At 36.5% G+C, this 23,491-nt stretch overlaps 1 protein-coding gene across 5 annotated transcripts in view; it reads right to left on the bottom strand.

Annotated features, from left to right (window-relative positions):
- Nucleotides 1–303: 303 nt before the first annotated feature.
- Nucleotides 304–23,491, bottom strand: part of MIB1 (MIB E3 ubiquitin protein ligase 1) — an 80,078-nt gene continuing 56,890 nt past the window's right edge. Inside the window, exons 13-22 of one of the 5 annotated variants that reach the window (XR_007509652.1) lie at nucleotides 23,272–23,404; nucleotides 22,802–22,888; nucleotides 19,894–20,055; nucleotides 15,924–16,105; nucleotides 14,434–14,626; nucleotides 12,223–12,301; nucleotides 10,556–10,669; nucleotides 9,285–9,385; nucleotides 3,914–4,120; nucleotides 304–1,597 (exon numbers count right to left, since the gene is read on the bottom strand). Coding sequence is in view for 3 of the 5 variants with exons in the window: in XM_049829141.1 (XP_049685098.1) it covers nucleotides 3,980–4,120; nucleotides 9,285–9,385; nucleotides 10,556–10,669; nucleotides 12,223–12,301; nucleotides 14,434–14,626; nucleotides 15,924–16,105; nucleotides 19,894–20,055; nucleotides 22,802–22,888; nucleotides 23,272–23,404 (1,192 nt within the window). In the remaining 2 variants the exon portion in view is untranslated. Of the gene's footprint in view, nucleotides 4,121–6,916; nucleotides 7,094–9,284; nucleotides 9,386–10,555; nucleotides 10,670–12,222; nucleotides 12,302–14,433; nucleotides 14,627–15,923; nucleotides 16,106–19,893; nucleotides 20,056–22,801; nucleotides 22,889–23,271; nucleotides 23,405–23,491 lie in introns of all 5 variants that reach the window. The other 4 variants (XR_007509655.1, XM_049829141.1, XM_049829153.1 and 1 more) reach the window with 4 other exon arrangements.

The following is a 23,491-nucleotide window of genomic DNA, read 5'->3' as shown; positions in this document are numbered from 1 at the left end:
TGCTACAAATTTACTCTTCAGGGTTACATTACAAAGAACCAGAATTTTTGCAGTTTGGATTGCAAACTTTCTCAATAAATAAAGTCCCCTGTGCTTTTAAACATTGTATGTCAACAACTAACAGAGTTACCAAACATTTGTTCAGGTATACAATTTTCTAATTCCGTGGTGACATCTAACATTATTACAACCAAGAAGGAAGTTATATAAGCCACTACTCCCTTCCCAATGATGTACACTCAAAAACCAGTATTAATTCAGTCCAACCACACTTTTAAATCAAACCTTTTGAAAAAGTCAGTATACATCTTATATAAGTTTTATTAACCATACAGTACGTTAGCATTTCCTTTGAAAAGCTTAGACCATGCTAAGCAGTTTTAATGAAAGTAATTATATAATGCTATCTGCATACAGAAATCCACTACATTCACACAGACAACCTTAAATTTCTCCAATAAACAGTCATGTAAAAATCTACAATTTACTGAAAATACAAAGTTGGTTTTAATAAAAGCAAAAATGTTCCTGTGGTTCAGTAAAACCAGTTTTCTAACATGAATAGTTTGCATTCATAAAGACGCTAAGCTTAGGGCAAAGAAAGTATTTCCTAGAAGCGCAAAATGAGACTTAAATTTTTCTAACTATGAAATAGCATGCAGACATACAGATTTGTTGCTGATTATTTCTCTTTCTCTTATAAAAGACTTACTAGGCCAGAGTAAAGCAGGTATTTTTACATGTTTGTTTATACAACGACCTCTCCCCTCACACTAAAACTGTCACATACAGAACACTTTTATCAGCTGTCTTTGCCACAAATGCTCCTTCTGCAAATTTGAATACTATGCCCTGCAGACCCTCATAATTGGTGCAACAATCAAACAAGTTTCAGAAAGCTTAACAATACCTAAATTTGCCGATTTTCCTGTACAGAAAGTATATACAATTTTCTAAACCCATGGCAGGGGTATTACAATTATATTAACATCAACTCATTAACTGGATTCAAAAGATACTTGCATTCTGTAAGGACTCTACGGCTGCTGCCCATACAATAGTTCTATCAAGGCACTGTATAGTCATTAAATCTCTAATATTCTCCAAGATGTGCTGAAGAATATTGTGAATGTGTTTAAGGTGTTAAAAAGCCCTGAGCCAGAACTTTTGTATTTACCACAGGCTTAGCTATAAAAATGGCACACGCTAAAACTTCTGCAGATAAGTTTTGCTTCGTCAACACAAACAAGTTATGAAATGCATAAAAAGACAATAGTATGAGTTCCAGCAACTTATGCAAGAATGATATACAATGTACGTTGTGGTAAATCACACATATTGTACGTAATTTACAGTCAGTAAAAAAAACCTTCACAATGTATTCAGATGTCAAAACTGACAAAGCAAAACAAAACTGATGTGTTCCCCATCCCTTCCCAAAGACAAAGAACAACTAGAGAAGAATTCAGTACTTTGACAGAAAGGAGGTAGCACTGCTAAAAGTTAGTCTGTAGTGTTGTTGGGGGTTTTTTTTAAGTGAAAACTTGACCCGTGCAGCACAAAGAACAGGATAGGCTCTTCAGTTCGCCAGCTGCTACTGGAAGAGTAAAATTAAGTTTCTGATGTTTAATTTTGTAGAGGAAGCTTAAATCACTAGCTCAAAGCAGCTTCTTCAAACAATTTAGTGTTTACACAAACTGCAATTAATACTGCTAAAAATAATTAGGCATACATAAAACTTTATCTCTAGAAAATATCTACACAGTAAGTACTTAAATCAGATTATTTTTAAAAGACCATTTCACGTCTTTAAAAGAAGCTAAAATACCAATTTTAAGACTATGCTAACAAGGCACAAGTACTTGTGCAAATCTGCTATATCCTCACCCAGTCCAAGTTAAGAACACCACCTCATAATCAAACTTCCACATTTACAAAGTAACTTGTTTATTCTCTTGCCAGTGTAATTTTCAGTATCCACTTCAGTAAAAAAGGGATTCCTTCAAACTCCAACATAAAAGTACAGAGTATTTTGGCAAATGGAAAATAGGTAATAATAGCCCAAATTTTGAGAAGTGCCATATGAGCTTGGGATATAGTAAGTGATAGACAGTAGGCTTGGGGAAAAAAAGTCAAACATAGTTACACTGAAGTTAACAAGCTACAGCTATTTAGCATATTCTGTTAGCCTCTCAGGTTGTCTTTATACTTTAAATCACTGTGTACTGATGTGACCATTTATGTCACACTAAATGGAAAAAAATGAAAAGTATTTTACCTAAACATCTGAGCATACCTCACACCTGAACAATATATATTATTAGATGCCTTCTTGATTGTTTCGAGAAACAAACTGAGATATTTCATTCGATTTCAAAACTGCTATTAAATACTGAGGGATAATCGTAATAGACAAAGCTTGCAACTATTACATTTTATGATTTTACAGTATATTAGAAATCAATGCCTTACTGATTTTTCTCTTATTTTCACTTTGCTCCCTAATAATAGTGATGATGATGATAATGAGATTTACACTTTCATCTTTTGCTGAAGACAGAGGCACAATGACATATACTCAATTCTTCTACTTGTTATGATCCCCTCTGGCTTCCAACTGAGCTTCTGTTTTTCATCCTTCGATTATTTAAGTGTTATCCAATTAAACATTTGCACTCTGTGCACATTTCACAGATGATATCAGACTAATTAGAGTGAATGAACTTACTAGCTTCCTCAACAACACTAGCTGACCTTCAACATCAGAATCCAAAGACAGTGTGTGAAAATGATTCTGGATTTGCAAACATTCTTCTTCATTAAGTTTTTGGAAAGGCAAGCACCGTGTAGCCTTCCCAGTACAAGATAGAGCTCTTTCAACTTTTAATAAGACACCTATATTAATAATTCAAGCATGTTGGTTAGCTTACCTAGTTTTTCTACTTCAGCTGTTTCTTTTGGCACCACAATAGCATCAGGCTGACACTTTAATTTCAACTGGCACACAACATTGCCGAATGAGTCCAATCACAAACTTGTATGCAGTCACATACATCTGGTGTGACTACAGTATAGAAGACTACAGCTGCTCCTATAGTGATACCTTCAGTCATTGTCTCTATTTCCATAGGACTGTGATGGCATCCAAGTATTGAGTGTTATAAAGCAACACTTCATATAGCTTCTCTGTTGGAAAGTACAAGCCTAACAGAGCACTTACCTGCCCTGTGCTACAATATGTGCCTCCTGCAGACAAGGAGTATTTAACATTCAACTCCTGTTTCCCACCCAGGATGCTTTAGATCAGTTCTTACTCAGCTGAATTATTCAATTGATGCTAAGTTGGTATAATTTCAAGTAATTCTGGCTTGTTCTAGTGAAAAAGAATTAGGAAAACAGAATTACCTTAACATAGATTTTGAGGCCTGTACTTATGGGAACTGTGTATTTATTACTACTGTGTATACACTTTGTATTGTTTTTGCATTATTGTATATTTCAAGACAAAAATTATTGTGAATCATAACTGTCACAGGAAATATCAACATTCTCCAGAGAAGCATAAAATGAAAAAATCCTAAATATTTATATCTGATATTAACTGGCAATATAAAAAACCCCCTTACAACACCTGACACCTGATACATACATTAAAAAACATGAACAAAACCAAAATAAGATTGTCCCTTTAAACTTTAAGGGAAGAAGGAGTCAGAAAGAAAATTAAAAAAAGACTGCTTTAAATTAGCTTCAGGCTTAGATGTTTTCCAGGAGTAAAGCTAAAAGCTGACTGTTCAAATACTGTTCTCTTATTTGGTGTGTTCACAGTCTTTAAACAATTACCATATAATGAACCTGTGCTACAGTATTAGAAATGTTTTCATTAGAACCCTTTACTGCCTTTCAAACTTACAGAGATTTAAATCATCAAGATGTCCTTATTATTTCATAAGCTAATAGAAGACACTGGTTCCACTACTTAATACAAAAGGATCCTTCGTTCAATTGCCTTGCGGCATATAGGGCATTCACTCATTCGGTCTCCGCAAAGTTGACACGTTCCATGGCCACAGAGAAAGATCATATTCTTCAGACGGTCCAAACAGACAGGGCACATAGTCTGTAAAAGATTTTGACAAGTTACATAGTCAATGGTGGTAGTGATACAGTACTGAATATGCAATATATAAATTATTGAAATTTAACAATAAATATGTCATCTCAAGCACAGCAGATCATTGCCCTAGCATAACCCAGACACTAAACTGAAAACTAAATGTGTTTTTTTTTAAAACACTTTTTTACTTCACATTGCCTTAAAATATTTGGGCTTTTCCTACCCCGTCATGACACAAAAACTATGTAGCTTTTTTCCAAATATGATCGCCTTAAGCAAGACAATCCAGTAGTAGGTTGACATCACATTTTCAATATCATTACCCAAGTTTGCAACATTAAGACATTCTTCAGCAACATTCCCCTTTATGTCATGTAATCTTCCAGGGAACAAACAACACAAACAGCTTTTATGTGTGCCATGCTTGGGTAATGATTTACTAATTTCTTCTCAGGCTATCTAGCCATTCACATACTTACCTTTAAACACCAAGTACTCAACATGTGCAGAAGTAATAAAAATGCTGCATAATCAATATTATATGTAAAGATTCAATACTGGTAATTCCAGCCTTTGTTCATGAAAATTATCTAGATTTTCAACCAGAAGAACACCTCAAGTTTCAAATTAAGAACAATTTAATAAATCTGTGACCTTCAGTCATAACACTAGCACAGCAAACTTTTAAAATCAGTTTTAATTGCTGAACATTGAAGTGACAGCCAATGCCCAAAAAAGATCTTCTGAAGTTCTTCAACAGCAAAGTTCATTTTGTACCAAGCCACTGAGGAATAATATCCTTCACCTTTTGTCACATGCAGAAACTGAAGTTTCGGTAAGGCATGTTCCTTCACCATAAACATACTACAGCCATATTAGGATTTAATTTATAACAGTTTATCAAAGGTTAGTAAATGAATAGATATTATAACAGATGGTAATTGTTAAGACCGTTCTATAGTCCAACAAATCAAATCTAAGATGTCCTCAGATCTGAGACACACTACTCCTATCTAAACACTTACAAATGTTCATCTCATATAATATGAAATACTGACAGGGCTCATATTTCAAATGCAAATTCATTTTATCACCACCTTGCACCTGTGACTTGTTTCCATACTCATCATTGGGGGTTTACTTTAGTTTGTTCATCTCATGAGAGAGAATCCATAGCAGGAACCCTTTAAAGCATACTTTCTATGGAATCAATACGTATTACTTCCTAGGGCAGATAGCTTAGTTGACCACCCCCCAAAAAAATTCACCATCAGTCTGCTTATATAGAGTTTAAATTGGCATGGAATCTGGCAAAATGCCTATTTTAATCTTCAGGATACCAGTATAATGGCCCATCAGGAATGTAAAACTTCCAAATAAAAGCTTATGTCACTTTGTTTAAAAAAACCCCCTTCACTCTTCCCAAAAGTGCTGTGCTCCAGCTTTGTCAGAATTTCCACAGTGCTGCAACAAAACACTCTCAAACTAAAAATTTGCAAAAGACCAACTGTCTGTCAGTCAGTCCTGCTCATTTTTCCATCCACACCAAGTCATCACCTTCACATCCCAATGGGACAATTAGACCATTCTTCCTCCAGTAAAAACAGCCTTCGCATAGCAATGAAACAGCTATTTCCAACTAATATAGCTGTAGTGAGACAAGTGTCTATAACCTGATAGTATTGACATGATGTCCTTTGACAAAGGACTGACAAAGCAAACCTGAATCTTATCTTTGGAGAAAAAACTTGTAGACTTTGTCCTACATTTTCAGCTTAATTATTTGCTTTTGTGCCTAAATATAATGTCAGAATTACTGGAGTTACAAGGGTCTGTTTCTCTCCAAATGCCACACCATCATTTGAAAATAAAAACATCCATCAGGAGACTCAGAAATAATAATAATAATAAATAAAAAAAAAATCTGTTCAAATGCAATTACTTTTGATTATTTCATTCAGTGAAGCACAAAAATCCTAACATTTTAATTTTATAGATATTTTCTGATATTGCATGAAGTATTAGCATTTCACCCCATTTATCCTGCTTAGTACAAATGCATAGTATATATTAGCTATTGAATTTATTAATATGATACTATTTTAAGTTACTTCATACAGTAGGAGAATTCAGCTAGCAAGAACAACCAAACTTCCTGTTTGTTATGCAATTCTATTCCGACAAGGATTTTCTTGATTAGTTCAGCAGTTTCCCAGTGGGATACAAGCCCAAATAAGTGAGCTTCATCCAACTTTCAAGGAGCATTCATTACTTGACCACCAGCTTATATACACTTTCACAGTGGAAGAAAGCTCACTGCATGCCTTATACCCAATTTGTGCCACAGCAGCAGGAAATAAGCAGTATCTGTTTCTATTGTATTACTACTTTGTTACAATATTCTCTGCATGAAACTACACTCTACTTTATCTGCATGAAACATTTGACTCCCATCTTTCAAAGTAAAACAAATGGTAAAAAAAGGCACTATACCTGTTCTATGTGGGAACTACTTCTTTAGGTAAGTAAAAGTAGTCTGAAAAAGTACTTATTGTACCTTTAAGTATAACTGGATGTACAATTCAAATCAACTTTTACCACTAACAAGGTGTTTTAAACTGCTTGAAATATCAATTCTTATTGCTAAACCCAGTTTTTCCAACAATATACAGGTGCACAGTGACAAAATAAATTTATTTTTAAGGAGAAAGTGATGTAAGTATGGTGAAGGAACATACATAAGATATTAGACAGATGATGGTGATTATGTATGAAATGAAGTGAAGGTATTGCAATTACAGTCAAAAGGGTTCACATTCAGGGAATCCCTGAAGAATGGTGTGGTCATCAGATGTGGGAGATTCTGTTGACATCAGCATCACTTCTGCTTGGCACCAGAAATGGTTTTAAAAGCTTGCTGCACTAACATATTAGATTATCATTGAAGGTATGAGTTGAAACATAGGATTATACCTGCTGAAAGAGAACAAATTAATTTTAGGTATGAAAATATCAAGGCAACGTGAAGACTCAACTGTTAAAGCACAAATCAAAAGAATACATGATTATAGTGGAATCCTGTGCATCATTTCAAGCACAAATTTAAAATATGAGATGACTAATTTTAATCAAATTCAACTTGCTCCATCACAAGACTAAGCAGAAAAGACTAAGGAAAACATGAAAGAGCCTCAAGCCAAGATGCAAACAAGAACGACCAGAACCACCTCTTTCGGGTCAGAGGCACTGAACAATCTCTGGTTTTATATTGATTTTAAAATAAATTTTTGGACAAAAGGGCACTTCAAAGCAAAAGAGAACACTTAAATTCTCAAAGCATTCCAGTATTAGATCTTTCTTACTACTGCAAATATGAAAACCAGAAAACACAAGTAGAAAATGACACATATAAAGTGATTATCCTCTTCTCCCTAATACAGCATAACTTTCTGATACCAGAAAGATTCTGACTACCAGATCCCAAAGGTAAGACAAAACTGTTAAGAATAAAAGAGCACCTAACGACAACTGAAAAAACTGAGATCACACCTAATCAAGAAGAAAAACCGTAACATAGTTTTCCTTTCACATCCCTATACATAAGAGTATTAGCATACCCAAACAGAACTCAAATCTTTTATAAACTCTAAAATAACCAGAAAAGAAAATAGATTGCTTGCATTTAAGCATTTATCTACATGTTTTGCAAATATCATTTTAAATACCAAAGCAGTAACCTTATTCTTTCCATCCAATGTTAAAAAGTAAAACAGAAGCTTAACAGTACAAGACAGAGATATCTAGAAACTCCAGATGTTATCATCAAGACAGACATGCGTTTTTCAAATAACAATTTTTATTTTGCATGTTCTTTTACAGACAAAAACTACAAAGGAATCTGTTTTGAATTGGATATTTGAATTTTTGTTACTGGGGTGTTGGCCAAGTCTCCATATGACAGGAATAGCTCTTCACAGACATGCCACTGAGGTTAAAACTTGACAGCATATCAGCTCCCAAATTCAAGGCATTTAGAGATATGGGCCCTAAAACTGGCAATCTAAAACACTTTAGTCTTAGCTCTCATGCACATGAACAGCTGAGAGCAACAACTACCAGGACTATATGTGGTGCTGCCATCACTGAAGTATTACTGACTGCTCTAAGCCTACAAGAGGAAAAAGCAAGTAATATAGTAAGAACGCTTCTCTGTTTCCGGTATCCATGAAAAGTTTCTTCCAAATGTGTTATACATAGGGAAGCCAAAAATCACAATATTGGGGTTCTAAGAGAGTAAGTTCATACAATAGTCAGATACCCCAGGTCCTTTACTGCTTAAAAAAAATAATCTCAAAATCAAGTTTTTTCTTTGATCAGATGGAAAAGCAAGGAAATAATTTAGTAATTTAACACAGTGAAGTTCTGCATGTAGACAACTACTTAAGTGCTTCTAATGGAACTAGACTTACAGACATAACAAATAGGTAAGTGTCAGTTATCAGAAACATTAATTTTTGGTTTTCATTGGGTTTCTAAATTGCATGTAACTTAACCACTGAATAATCAATACAATCTATAGTCAATTTGTATAAATTTCCTCCTGCAAACACTCTGCATAATTACAAAGACAAACCTTAACATTTACATTCTGATTGAAATTACATGTAGAGTACTTTCAAAGGTTTTAATTTTGCAACCACGCAATTTTAAGTGTACATGAACTACAGCCTTCATTTGACAGGTAACTGCCAACCACTGTTCAAAGGCAGTTCATGAACAGACAAGTAAAGATCCAGGCAGACACAGAATAGTGAAGAACATCTACTTTTATTACTGTTCTGTGAAAACAGTTTCTGCTGTACCTATATACTCAGGTCAGCTAAACAGGCAGAGAACATACTGACTGGACAGAACATCCTTTTTTAGTCACACTAACACAGACACTCTAATAGATTGATTATCAAACATGGCCATTTGTTGGTTTGGTTTTTTTTAAACCTGTATGTAGAAGACATACAAAGCCACACCACACAAAAAATATCAGTTATTTAACTAAAACTTAAGAACTGAAGCACTTCCACATGTCATTTGGTTTTAAGTAACAGAAGATGCATTGGCTTTTTCAATTATTTTAGTGGTCTATAAAATTTCTATCCAGCACTTTTACCTGTTCCTTGATGTCTTGTAACTGTTGCTGCAGCTTCTGTACGTCTGCATTGACGTTGGTATTATCTTTGTCTTTCTGCAAAACTGGAATGTTTCCACTTGCTGTAATTTAGAGAAAATAAAGATATGTGATTATGCATCAACTTAATGAAATAGGTGTAATTTCCAGTGTACTAACTACATTTTTTCAATTATCTGAAATAACATTAGTGAAACACATTTGATAATCTAATTAAATTCACTACATCACTGCAGCTCAATTCACAAAGAACTTCTCTGAGGTTAGTGGCAGTGCTTCTTTGACAATATTTCCTCAATAATGATGCTCAGAATGCCTGTAGCCCCTTAATATTCTCAGAATTCTTATTTGCCAGTGAAGTTCCTGCAGTAAATTTTTTTGCACATGTGAAAAATAAAGCCAAATCCTTTCACATTGAAAAGACTTTTTATCTACACAGCCAATTCTATTTGATGTTCAAAACTGCACAAGCATCTTGGAAATAGTTTGTTCAAAATTTGAAAAAACTCAGATTAATATTCCTGTATTTGACTTATCTGGGAAGCAATGTTACTATAAGAAACAGAAGAATTGAGAAGTATTTCAAATGACAAATTTTAAATTGCCAGCATGAGTATTAAAAACCTGATTTTAAGGATTACTCTTATATTTATCTATTTAGGAACAGTATGACAAGACTGACCTAATATTCCAATTCAAACACTGCGTACCACACATACATACACAGAGTAAATACAAATAATTCATAGAAATTTTTCAGAGAAGTCACAAGAAATTTAAAAACTAGTCAAAGCAGGAGATGTAAAACTGAACAATCTGTCATGAAAGTTGCTTGTACTTAAGAGCAAAATATTTACCATTCCTTTATCAGCCAGAGAGTTCCAGAAGTAAAAAAAAACAACAAAACCAAAAACACCACAAAACCCAACACATTTATTTGCTCATTTGCACAATTACAGACAATCATCACCTTTTGCTTCATAGGACATTAATAAGTTACCAAAAAGTCATGTATGTTTCAGCTTCTACTATGGATACTGGAAGCAATCCTTTAGTGTAGTGACAGGCATTACCATCACATCTGCTGCTACCAGTGTAGAAAGTAGTGCAAACAGCAAATGAATACATGACTTAGCACTGTTTTTATTAAACTTTTCTTTAAAAAGAAGAGGAAAGATTTACGTCATTTAAAAGAATAAGAATAAGAAGTTGGTGATGGAATGTGAAAGAGTATGGGTTTTGGAGTCACTCACAAATATCATCAGTGGTATCTTCTGTACCTTTCCCTCCGCAGCACATTATGAAAGGCACTCTTCGCTCAACCACTGCCCGACACTGTACACATTTCTTCATCAAGCTTGCACAATCTGACAAGAGAAATAAATCAACTCTGAATCCTGCCATTTCACTTTTCTTCTTTGCTATCCATGAGTTTATTCACAATAACTATATAGCAATGCCATAATAAATGCTTATAATACAAATAACTACTTGTGCTCATCTTCACATCATTTTCTGCAAATAACACCTACAATGTCTTGCCTGGGATTCAAAGTTAACCTATTCTGTTTATCTTCTTTTAACATATTTCAAGCAAACAGGTTCCTCTTTCTCCAAATGGATGTCTATTCCACAGGAATTACAGAAGTTAAAGTAAAATCACACACATTTGAGAACAGAATTTCCAAGAACATCTTGACTACCTGTTTCTTCCTTTAGAACAAAGTATCTCACTTACTGTCCTAATGCTCCAGGTGCAAACAGGTGTGGATCCTTACCCTTAAAAGAGTAAACCTATATCTTTTGATATAATCCTATCAAGGAGGCTGTAATTCTTCTACAAAAGGCAAAAGATTGTCTCATAAATGCTGAAAGTTACTGTGAATCAATAGAGTGGGTCCTATAAACTACACAAATTTGAAGACTCTCTCTCATCCTGCTTGAACAAGATGTCCAGAAGATAATCTGGAAAGAAGCCATCTACATCTGTTAAAACTTTTGCTGTCCTTGTTCCAGCTTAGACTTGGTGACATGTATTGCACTGCTGAAATCCTTCACCAGAGCAATCAATCTTTTTGCTATCCTCTTCCTGGGAAACTAATAAAAAACCCCTTCTCTCATCATCTTTCAACTGCAGACAGTGAAAGGGGCCAGATCAGGATAACTATAAAGTCAGTAGTGATTCAATGTCAGGTGTCTCAGCCAGAACAGAGGAAGAAACCAGACTTCTTTAGCGAGACAAAGTAAGCAGTTACTTATGGGAATGACTACCTTCCCTCTTATGTAGATCCTCACCAACAAGGGCTGCTCTTCTCTAGGCAAATGACCCTTCAACAATGCCCTGAAATGTCTGGTGATGGCTGCATTCTCATCTACATACTCTCAAAATCAAAAAAATTCTGGAGATCTCGTCTGTTTTTTCTACACAACATAAATCAGAGTGAATCATAACTGGTGCTCTTTACAAAGATATATGAGGTGTCTTTAAGGGAAAAATATAGCCCTTGTGCAAATCTGTGCATTAGTAATGAAGCATATTAAATATTTACAGTATTCTTTTAAAACAGCACCTGCACATCTGAATGCCCGCAAAAAGCTGCCACAAAGCAATAAAATTAATTCTAATTACTTCAGAAGTTTTTATGATATACAGCAGGCTTCTATAATCTGAGCAAGCCTACACCGAATTAAACAATTCAGATGGAAGAGCGCTTGCTTTCTGAATTTTTTTAAAATCTCCACTTTGTCCTCCAATTATTTCATTACCAGCACACCTAATAATGCCAAAATTCTGACTATCACACCAGACTACTGTGTAAACTGGACCTGAAGTCAGATTACTAATGAGCTTTTCGCAATCTGATTAAAAATGTTCTGTTTCAAGATTACTTCAAAAAGAACTTCCATTAAGTTTACTTACTCTCACAGGCACACATATGACCACAAGGCTGGAAAAGCACTGCTGCCTTTTTGTCTGAACATACTACACATTCTTCAATCTGTAAAGAACAATAAACACATATGAGAAAAGTTTATCTCCTGCTCTCTACATTAATTTGGTTCTACACTGTCTTTGGCAAGGCATGTGGACTTTAAGAAGCTCCATCCACTGTTATTTTAACTAATTCAGCATCTCAAAATGCAACTTAAATGAGTTATCACACTGATTTCTAAGAATAGATATTTGCTGGCAGTATTTATGTGTTCAGTAGACTGATAGGCACAGAGAAGCAGCTAAGGCAGTATACGTTTCTTTTTCTTTATTCTTTTCTCCTTCTTTGTTCCACCATAAATACTTAAATTGTGGTTGCTCAGCCTGGAGAAGAGAAGGCTCCGGGGAGACCTTACTGCAGCCTTCCAGTACTTAAAGGGGGCTTATAAGAAAGATGGGGACAGACTTTTTAGCAGGGACTGTTGCAATAGGACAAGGGGTAATGGTTTTAAGCTAAAAGAGCGTAGATTCAGACTAGATAGAAGGAAGAAAATTTTCTATGATAAGGGTGGTGAAACACTGGAACAGGTTGCCCAGAGAGGCGGTAGATGCCCCATCCCTGGGAACATTCAGGGTCAGGTTGGACGGGGCTCTGAGCAACCTGATCTAGTTGAAGATGTCCCTGCTCATTGCAGGGTGGGTGAGACTAAGTGACCTTTAAAGGTCCCTTCCAACCCAAACTATTCTACGATTCTACAAAATTCACTTAAGAGACTTTTATAGTAATCTGTTTTAATATCCTGGGTTAGCATTTCTCAGGCCCTTTAATATGATGAACTGTATATATTGTGTGACCACAGACACCGCGTATCAGTCCATTCATACTGGTCTGGACCACCTCTTCCAGTTCACAGAACTGTTGTCCAGGTTTGCTCATTTCTTAGCTTTGTAGATATTACCATAAGTTTTTATACAGAAAAGTGTAAGAGAAGTATTGAACAGGTATTCCCCTCCCTCAATCTAATTTAGCAAAAGAAATCAAAGGAAGGTTATCCACAAAGGTTAGCTTTCACCTGGGAAAGCTGATTACCATAGATTAGCTTCTTAAGATGGATGAGTGGAAGTAGAAGCCTTATTTTGCTGCTCTGAATCACCCAGTGGCAGAACCTTTTCACTGACTATGAAGAAAGTCTAGAGAAAAGGAGCTCACACTATGTTAACGTTTGGCCTTTGAAAATATGCATTGCAGAACAGTGAATGGTATAAGAAGAAAGAATAAGAGAGTGAATAGTAAAAACAGCAAAACATACCACAGAAGCAGACTGGTCAAGTGTGTTTGGAAAAAGATAAAAGGAATAGAGTGTGTTTTCTACAGATCAGAAAACCTGTGTATGGAACACGAGGGTTTTTTTGGTCTTTTTGTTTGGGTGGGGTTTGGGGGTGGGGTGGGGTTTTTTTGTGGGATTTTTTTTTTTGAACAGCCAAAAATCAACAGAAGGACAAGACTTGGTGATTATGGGGAATAAAAGAATACTCAAACAGAAAAGCAATGGGGATGTACCCATATAGTCACAAATACTTGGGAGCAACCATTTAAGAAACCCGAGGACCTTACTGGGATTAGGTCCTCAAAATAGGGCACAACTGGTTGATACTCTAAAGGAGATTAAATTCATGATTCCAAAGAAAGAAAACATGAAAGCTGAAAGTAATTATTAACTTCAAAAACAAGCTCATATTAACTAACTCAGTTTACAGGCAAATTATATTTCCAAGCAGCCCTAAGGAATAAAGGAACTTGGAAGAACTGAATATTACTGAAGGAAATTACACTTCAGGAAAAGCAGCAATTTATCTTAACGTGGAAAAAAAATAAATACAATGCAGGGGGAAGAAAAAAAAAATCTATTTAAATAAAGCATCCTCAGGTGACTGTACTAGGAACTTGGGAGGACCTGAACAATAAAGACATTGCAAGGTGGGGAAAGAATGAGGAGCAAGTAGGACATGAGCACAGGCAAGCAGAAAATAGTAACATATAACATTGGAACAAGATATCATTATGATGCAAAATTAATTCCATCGAGACACCTATAAGGCAAAATACCACTTAAAATACACCACACTTCTCCTTGACTTCTTTTTTTACTTTTCCATTAAAAACAGAAAGAGAACCAATAAACTTTGTAGGTTTTTTACCTTTGTCCTAGACTGAACTTGTTCTTTACAGATGAGGCATTTTTTCACCCGTGGTGAGCACAGAGAACATGTGGCAATGTGTCCACAGGGGCCAAACAGAGTATCTCTCTTCATGTCTGAACACACCATACATTCTTCTAAGGTTTCAGAATCATTGTTGATCATAGATGGACTTCGGGAACCAACCTGACCACTACGAAGAAATCTTGCAGTCAAACTTACTTTTAAGAATTTTTGAAATACTTAATGTAGAATGCACATCAATTGGCTGTTTATCTATATAGTCCTATGCATTTAGGCATCATAAAGCAATCCAAACTGCATTTTCCCAAATGTACAGTTGACACCAGAGTACAAGGTCACATGCTCAGGTAAGACACTGTACAGAAACAGGCCACACAAGTTAGAATAGTAGCTCGTGAACATAAAAACCCCTTCCCTCCTGCCCTAAGAGTTTAATTTATTAATAGAGACATACCCTGTAGATTCAGAACAGTACAGCCTAAAACCTTAATCTTGAAGATACTTCCAATACTTAGCAAGTGACAGGATTGTAAAAGCAGCCCTAGGCTCCCGGCAGTTAGCTCCCCTCGGATCTTTGTCCTATGCCGCTGCTCCACCAGCGGAGGGAGCACGCGTTGAACCCAAGCAGCTCGTCCCTACAGCCCTCACCAGCCCATAAAAGGTGGCGAGAAAGAGCAGCAGCCACAGGGATGAGGCCGAGACGGATGGACAAACGCAGACAGAAAGACTCTGAATAAGCACCTTACACACCAGGGCAGCATCAACGAAAACGGTCTCTTTTCGTGACAGTTTGAAAGCACATTTTTGATTTCCATACAGGTATTAAGGATGAGAATCACGTAAGCCAGCAGTGGGGACAAGTAGCAAGCTGAAACTTCTCATACTCCATGCACTTGATAACATGACATTTCACTGAAATCACAATTCCTAGAGAAGTGCTTCTGAAACATCAGACCAACCTGTCATCCTCTTTTTACAGAATCATATAATCATTCAGGCTGACAGGTACTCAGGAGGCCATCTGCTTAAAGCAGCATCAACACCAAATTCACATCAGGTTATATTGGGCTTTGCCCATTCCAGTCTTCAAAACTCACACAGAGATTTCACAACCTCCCTGAGCAATCTGTTGCAATGCTTAGTTATTCCTTCAGTGATTTCCACCCCACTCCCTTTTCTGGGATGGTTTGAAGTTCTACCAACCTCCACCTGCACATTGTCACCTTCCCGTTCTCCTCCCTCCCATATTAACAGATATGAAAGTCCTGCAAGACTTGTGTAAGTTTCAACTAATGTATTTGTAAATAGCATTCAATGTACCACAGAAAATAAAGAACTAATTGAAAGTCAAGAAAAAGCTTCTATGTTTTAACACTATTGCTCATAAAGGTACAGTGTTTTAAATACATTAGTTAATCTGTAGAAAGCAGAGATTTGGAAACTGCATCTTTTGTAAATATACAAACCTGACTTTTTCTTTGTGACATTTAGCCAATGCTTTGCAGAGACTAGGATCAGGGCAGAGATCGAGAGGAGACTGACCCTTCTTATTACGAATGCTGAGGTCAGCTCCGTTGGCTGCCAGGAAGCAGGCAATAGATGCTGCACTCTTCTTCTCTGCTCCCTGAGTGCCAAGTCCCATTATTAACTGAAAGAAAACAAATACATAAGCAACTTGAGAGACTCTCTAAACAGTTAGGAATAGTCTGGCTAAAGGAAAACTACTTGACATGTGCACATGCACATACACGCACATATGTATAAATCTGTAAGCTGACGGAAGCGTCTCTAGAACTAGAAATCAAAACAATCACATGGTTGCTTAATTTTGAGTCAGCTATACTCAACTTTCCTTTAAGGAACTAAAATTCAGCAAGGAATAGTTCAGCTATTGAAGCATTCAATCTCCTGCACACCTATACTCACTTGTGAAGTGGCTGTCCTTCCATATAAGCACTGTAAAGGGCAAAGTCCCAGTGGGTATATTCAGAATACACTCGAAGTACACTGAAATTGATGAGTTCAGACAAAATGCTACCACCACCATGCTGGGACTGAAAACATAGTCAGGCAGAGAAATGAATACACACTTACTTTTAGTCTAGTGAGTAAAGTACCTGCCCAAGAAAGACTTGCTTTCAGTTGCCTTCTCAGCCTGGTGGGATTTAAACTCACATACCTGTCCTCCCATCCTAGTCATATAATGCTCCTTTGCCCTTTTACAACTATTACTCTATTTCTGTATTAGTGTACCTATTATGCATGATTCACAGGGCCAACTACAAGAATGAAGAGAGAAGGCTCTCAACTGTAGCCCAGCAAGGAGAGGATTCACTTACTCTGGAGCATTCTGGGCCTGCTCCCAACATCTTTTTTTGTATTAAAGCTTGATCAGATAAAATGTGTAAGTATAATTCAGTCTACATATAACATGAAACTGCTGGTACCACTAAGAATCCCTCAGCCAACTATACTAGACTATATTCAAAGGAACCACTTCGGCACAGCTGGGACAGCTCCAATTCAAGGAGTTTTAAGTGATGAATTCCAGAATTATAAAGGTTTTGACAGTAGGATAGAGGCAGGATTTTGTATGCACCTTTTTCCCATTAATTAAGTGCCCAACTTGACTGATGTACATCTTTCTATGCCACTTTCAGTTTGTACAATCTATCCCTGTAGCTGGTCTTCTAAAAGCTGGGTGTCAAGTATCACTCCTAAAAATTAAGAAATTTTGGCTGGAGTAACAACCATTTAGTATTTAAAGAACTAGATGAGCTATTGTAGACACAACAGCATGTAGAAATGAATTTAAAATACCAGATACCTGTCACCAAAGCCCTAAAGGTTGTGTATCTTGAAGTATGAACTATGAAGAAAACAGTTTTCAAAGTCCCTCTAGTTATTTCCCCCATCCCTCAGAGATGTTTGTGAAGAAAAAGGCTTGGTTTGGGTCCATGTCTTGCAGCAGGCGAAGTATGTATTAGAAGTCTTTACTCTGCCTTGATAACTGCAAGATTATCCTTATCATACAGCCACCCAGTTTCCTAGGGAAGCATTTTTTTTAAGCCTCAGTCTATATTTCTAGTTAGGAGTTCTCACATCAGTATTACTGAGGTGCTACAAGACTCTTGAAGGTCACTTCATGAATTCACAGATCACCTGTGATAAGGTAAGAACAGTATAGCTTGAAAGACTTCATATCAGGAAAACCAGTAAGTTATGGAGAGAAATTTTTCTGTGGTGTCAGATCACAAAACATTTTTGTTTATAAATTCAGACTGTTTTTCTGCACCTCAATTACAGCATTGGCTGAAGTGAAACAGAGATTTTATTTAGCTTCAGTCCAGGTACCTTGGACCATGACGGTAATCCAGCCAAGGCAGGACAATGCCTAGTGAAAGCTGATTTGCTCCAAGGTTGGCAGAATAGACATTTTTTGAAGGCATGACTACACCAAACAATTTGCTGTAGTCCCTTCTTGTTTGCTGGGACAAGAGTTCTCTTGCCATCCACACTTACACCTTATGGGCCCTACGCTACTCCTGAATGAAACAGCTATTTGTCTCCATGAGGAAAATCAAACACAGATAATTTGCTTCACTTGGTGTGGATATACACTACACCAAGACTGGCTCCTTTGCGTGGAACAGTCATCAGAATTATTCAAGAAAATCTATTTTCCACAAAACATTGTCAAGGTAGTTTGATCTGCTCATCGTCTTAAAGAGTTTTCAGGTATATTTTAGTCAGGCTTTACTCCATCTTTTACATTTCAGCCACATCTCATGCTGCTGCCACATAAAATTAAAATAAGCAAGTTTTCACCTCTTCTCTGAGGGCACATATCTTCTCCACACCACTTAAACCTCCCAAATTTGTTAGTTAGGCAAAAACTTTCTCTGCAGCTAAACAAAGTGAAAAAAATGACCAATAGTAAGCTAATATAGAAGGTACTGGTTGATCACAATTTTTTTTTAAACATTAAAACATTTTTAGGTGATCAGAGGTACAATCATGCAGGGATTTTTTGTTTGTTTGTTGTGGTGTCCTCCCCCCCCACCTTTTTAAAAATTATTTTAATAGAAGTAAACCAAAAGTGTAATTATTTTTTTTTTAAAACCAAGGATACATCTCAAATGAAACTAGAAGAAAAACTTAATTCTTCAAAACAAAATCCCCCCAAACTAAAATTTAGGAAGGTGGTAGAAAAAAACCCCACTACTTGTGTTAAAAAAAACCTCAAAACACAACAACTCTAGTTTCACTGTGGATGCCATTAATAAGATGGGCAACAGAGAAACCAATTTATGAAATGCTCAGAGGAAAAGAATTTATCTCCTGTTCATTCGTTTCACAATTAAATACATGCATACAAAGTATGATGGCCACTTCTCAGAGAGTCCATTTCAGATCATGGAAGCAACTGAACTGTAATTGCTTTCTCCTCCTCTCACTTAAAGGGACACAAGCATTTTCTTACATACATCAGTCATATTTTAAATCTCTTTTCAAAGTTTATTCTAGTGTATTTCAGTGGGATTAAGTAAGCAGTCTGAAAAACATTTGTTGTACAGTGGAATTACTGTTTTGAACAAAGGCTTTTTAATAAAATTGGTGGGGGTTTTTTTGAATGAAATGCAAAAATCTTACCACACACAGTTAAAATTAGAAAAAATACTATTACACTGGTAACTAATGATTCAGCAAATCTGATCCACTGTGGCATTGTACATCTTCAATATTTAAAGAAAAAAATATTGTTTGTTTTTCTCAATCCCAATCACTCCAGAATCTTATTTCTCCTTTGCCTACCAGCAAAACTATGAACTTCATCTTTGCATATGGGGTTAACACAGCTTTTTGTGTGTGAGAGTTCCTTTTTTTCAATAAAACATTTTGACCTTTTTTACCTGGAGTTTCTTTGACTATTTCCTTACTACAGCACAATTTCTGAAATGAACTCTGTCAGAAAGATAAACAATAAACATACAAAGATTAAGAATGTCTCATTCTAACAGAGTAACTTTCAGAAGGTTATAGAGGCAGCTAAACAATTAAAGCTACAAAGACATGCAAGATGATGCATCACAGAAAACAATTTTAGTCTTATTCTGTACTGTAATACTGTTTATTTCTCTTTCCTAAAAAGCTACTTTTCATTTTTTGGCAGCCATATATGTTCACTATGGAAGATAGATCTGTAGAAATATTTTGAACTAAATAACCCTATTTTTCTTTAACAAAGATAATGACTACATGTGAAAGGCCACATACAACAATATGATTTCTGCCTACACTGCAGTTTAATGCAGAATGTCTACGTAAACTTATGCTGCCAAAAAACAGTTGAACAGTACAGAACTAGACAAGCTAGACAAATAAAGAGACAAACGCACAAGAAAAAAAAGGAATAAATAAATGCATTTTATTTACTGTGTTCTTTGATGGCTCCCAAGCAGTATCTACCTTGCCCACATCTTGCATGTCTTGGAGTTGGCGGAGCTGTGACAGGGTGTGGTGTCTCAGAGCTTCATGCAGGGGAGTATCCCCATCTTTATCCTGAATATCCAGCTTAGCACCTGCACGGACTAAGAGCTGAAAAGAAAGAACTGAATTTAGAACTCAAAAAAAGCTATTTATTCCTTCTAAAACTAATTTCAGGAAACTATGGTTTAGAATGCTCTAGGAGGTCCAAAAGGGTTATTCTTTCATCTTGCCACAATTCACAGTTGAATTTATTTAAATTTATTTTCCCATACTTGGAGCTCAGCCCTCAACTGAAGCATTTATCTCTTAAATATCAAGTTTATTTCAGCAGAAGCCTAACACTTGCCTGTGCTCTGAGGGAGTGCTACAAGAGATGCTATTTTAGAGGATTCTTTCTACTGTCCAAAACCTTTTAATTCTAACAAGACAGCCTACAAACAAACAATGTAACATATTACAGCAATGTATCAGAAACAGAACAAGTGGGCAATACTTCAGATACCTACGTATTCTTTACTATTGGGTTTCAATGACATCAAAAATCACCACTTTCACACCATGTTACACTTTACAACTTAATTTACAGTATCCTCCCATTAGCAAAGTACTTAAGCATGTTCGTAGGTTTACCCTTATTCAGCAGAAGACATAAAAACCAATGACACTATTAAATACTATCTCAGAACACTTTGGAAAGTACTGAACTGTAAGACTCGTCTTTAAGGCTAATTTTAGACACATGTTCCAGGTCACATGACATGAAAGGAAGCATAAGGCTGCAGAGGCCCTCCTATTCATATTGCCTTTGTGTACCGCCCTCCCATAATTCAATATACCAGAACTTCCTCAGATATGCTGTTAAACAAAAAAATCAACACATGCTGACAAATAATAATTGCCCCTAAAAATTAAACCCTGTCACTGTTGCTATTCGGAAACCTGCAGATAGCAGCTGAGGTTTTAACTTTAGTTTTGAGCTTTTGCTACGCTGCAAAATTTGTATTAGCAGCAGAGACAAAAGACAGAGCCTAGAAACAGGAATGCTTGAAGGGGGATCTTCCTCTTCAGAACTTGCATGCTTGCAAGGATCTCGGCCTCTCGGAACCAAAGAATCTCAGACTCTAGAAAAGGCTAAAAGGAAAATAGCTTAAAAGGAATTCAGAACTTAATTTTCAAGGAAATAACTGCTTGTAATTGGCTGCAGCTTACCATTCTCTCCAATCTTTTCTTCCACAAATGAAACAAAGTAAACCAGCTAATAGTTGCAACAGTCTCCCCCAACTTCTTACACTTTCTAAATGGACTTACTCTGGCCCAATTTTTTTTTTCTCATATTCACATCTTGTGTCTGCCACTAGCTATTTACTGCTTAAGAGTTTCTCCTGGAAGAAAATCTGTAAGAGAACTATTTTCAGAGCAACTTGGAATCCTTGACTACCATGGAAATTCAAAGCCTTTGCAGAAGTTTAAAAAAAAAGAAAAATGGAAGGAAAAAAAACCCCCAAAACACCACAAACCACTCTTTGTCAAGGCAGCAGGGCTTTTAAAAGAACCCTGCTACCTTTGACCACTATTCCACAGATGCCTGAGGGTACAACCCAGCCCTGGAAGGTACCCAATAGGAATTAATTTTGAAATACAGAGCCAACATGTTCTTTTCATGGCTGCATGAGTTATTTTAGGACTTCTCAAAGTTAATCCAACTCTGAAGTATGGATACTCAACAGGGTCATTCACTTAAACATTCTCAGATATAAGCACATCAGCCCAATATACATACTAGTTCTTCTACATGCCTACCTTCCTGCTCATCTGCTACATTAGTATTGTATTCCCAGGTACTGTGTCAATTCCAGAAGGGCACAAGAGATCACCAAATATAGCTGCCAAATAGCTTGCAGGATGCAAGTGACACTGACTCTAGGAAACCATTCTTTTGGTAGCAAGCAGTTCCAGATATAGGGCCATATCACATGTTTCACTGTAATGGGATCACATCCATCAGCCCTTGGAGATGGAGAAACCTTACAGCAAAATAATGCTAAACAGAACCACAGATACAGGTCTGCATAGGAGGGACTATTCTCTGTAGGCCTGAATAAAAGACAGTTTTTAATATAAGATGACTCTCACCCTACAAAGACAAATTAAACAAATTTATGCAGAGGGCAAAGGCCAGGTTGATGTATTCACTAATGGGGAACATCCCCTACAGCAGTGAGTGCTCTCTGAGCCTCAACAGCCCACGCTAGCAATCCAGACACCAAGTCACATAGGTCCCATATGGACAGTGCACACAGGCCAGAATGGGCAAGCCGTGCCAGACTCCCGTTTCCTGTGCCAGCAGGAAAGTTTTGTTAAATTAAATTGAAAGCTAAGAACAGGGGAAATTACACACTCAGAAGGCTGTAAAGTAGTTAAACTCCTAAAAAGATGTTTCACTTGGCTACAAGTTGCAAAAGCTATGAGCAAGAATAATTACTCATACAGCAAGAGGCATCAAAAATGATATTCGAAAGCCCTGTTACAGGACAAGACTCACTCAAGTAACAGAGGAACACATTCTCCCTTACTCAACAAGGAGGGATGCTGGAACTGGCAACCACGTAGAGGAAACCATAATGCATGTGTACAAAAATTTAGCATTCCCGAAGCATCCTTCATATTGTTGACCGACCTTCTGTGCAAGTTGGGATGTTTCTTAATTGTTTAAAATTAATCATACAAACATTCAATGGTTACATGTTGTTAAATCATTTTTTAAATGTTTATGAAGTACTCATGTCTTAACAGCTACAATCAGCTTGAGTCAAGTACCACTGACCATATGGTTTATTGCAAATAAGATACTTACCCTAACAATTTGTGTATGCTGTCGTTCAACGGCAAGGTGCAGCGCAGTTTGCTGGTTAACATTCTGGATATCCAGGTTAGCATTGCCCTGAAAGACATTCAAAGCATTAGAGTGTTATCATTCCAGCAACTCATCTGCAGGCAAGGCAGACCATTAGGGCACTGAATACAACCCCGAATATGATTCCTAGTTTGGAAATTTGAGAGCAGAAGTGATTAAATATTTTAATTATTCACTGTACAGATGTTGATCTGTTGAATCAAACTAGGTATCAAATTTTTCAGTCCCTCTGCAGCATTAGGCCATTGTAATGATCTCAAAGGCAAGTTTGACCTTTGGAACTCACCATGTGTCCTTCCCTGCTCCACTGCTCCTGCATTGCGATTGGAGGCATAAAGAAGCAAACTATTTTCACATCAGATGGTTAACTGAAGTGTGACATTTAAATCCTCGTAAGAAGAGTGTCCTACCTGATGCACCAAAAGTTCAGCCACTTCCACATGATTATTGAGAGCTGCCAGATGCAAGGCAGTGTAACCATCATCTTTTTTCTCATCAACAATCCATGGTCGTGGTAACTTGGACAACAATACACGCATTGCACTGAAATAAACACGCAGAGATGCATAAATGTACCTATAATGTGTTTGTTGAATGACAAGAGGACACAGTAAAACAATATTCCTTCTC

This window comes from Accipiter gentilis, chromosome 2, assembly GCF_929443795.1.
Source record: "Accipiter gentilis chromosome 2, bAccGen1.1, whole genome shotgun sequence".
NCBI classification, from domain to species: domain Eukaryota; kingdom Metazoa; phylum Chordata; class Aves; order Accipitriformes; family Accipitridae; genus Astur; species Astur gentilis.
This window is presented reverse-complemented; position numbering and strand designations above follow the sequence as displayed.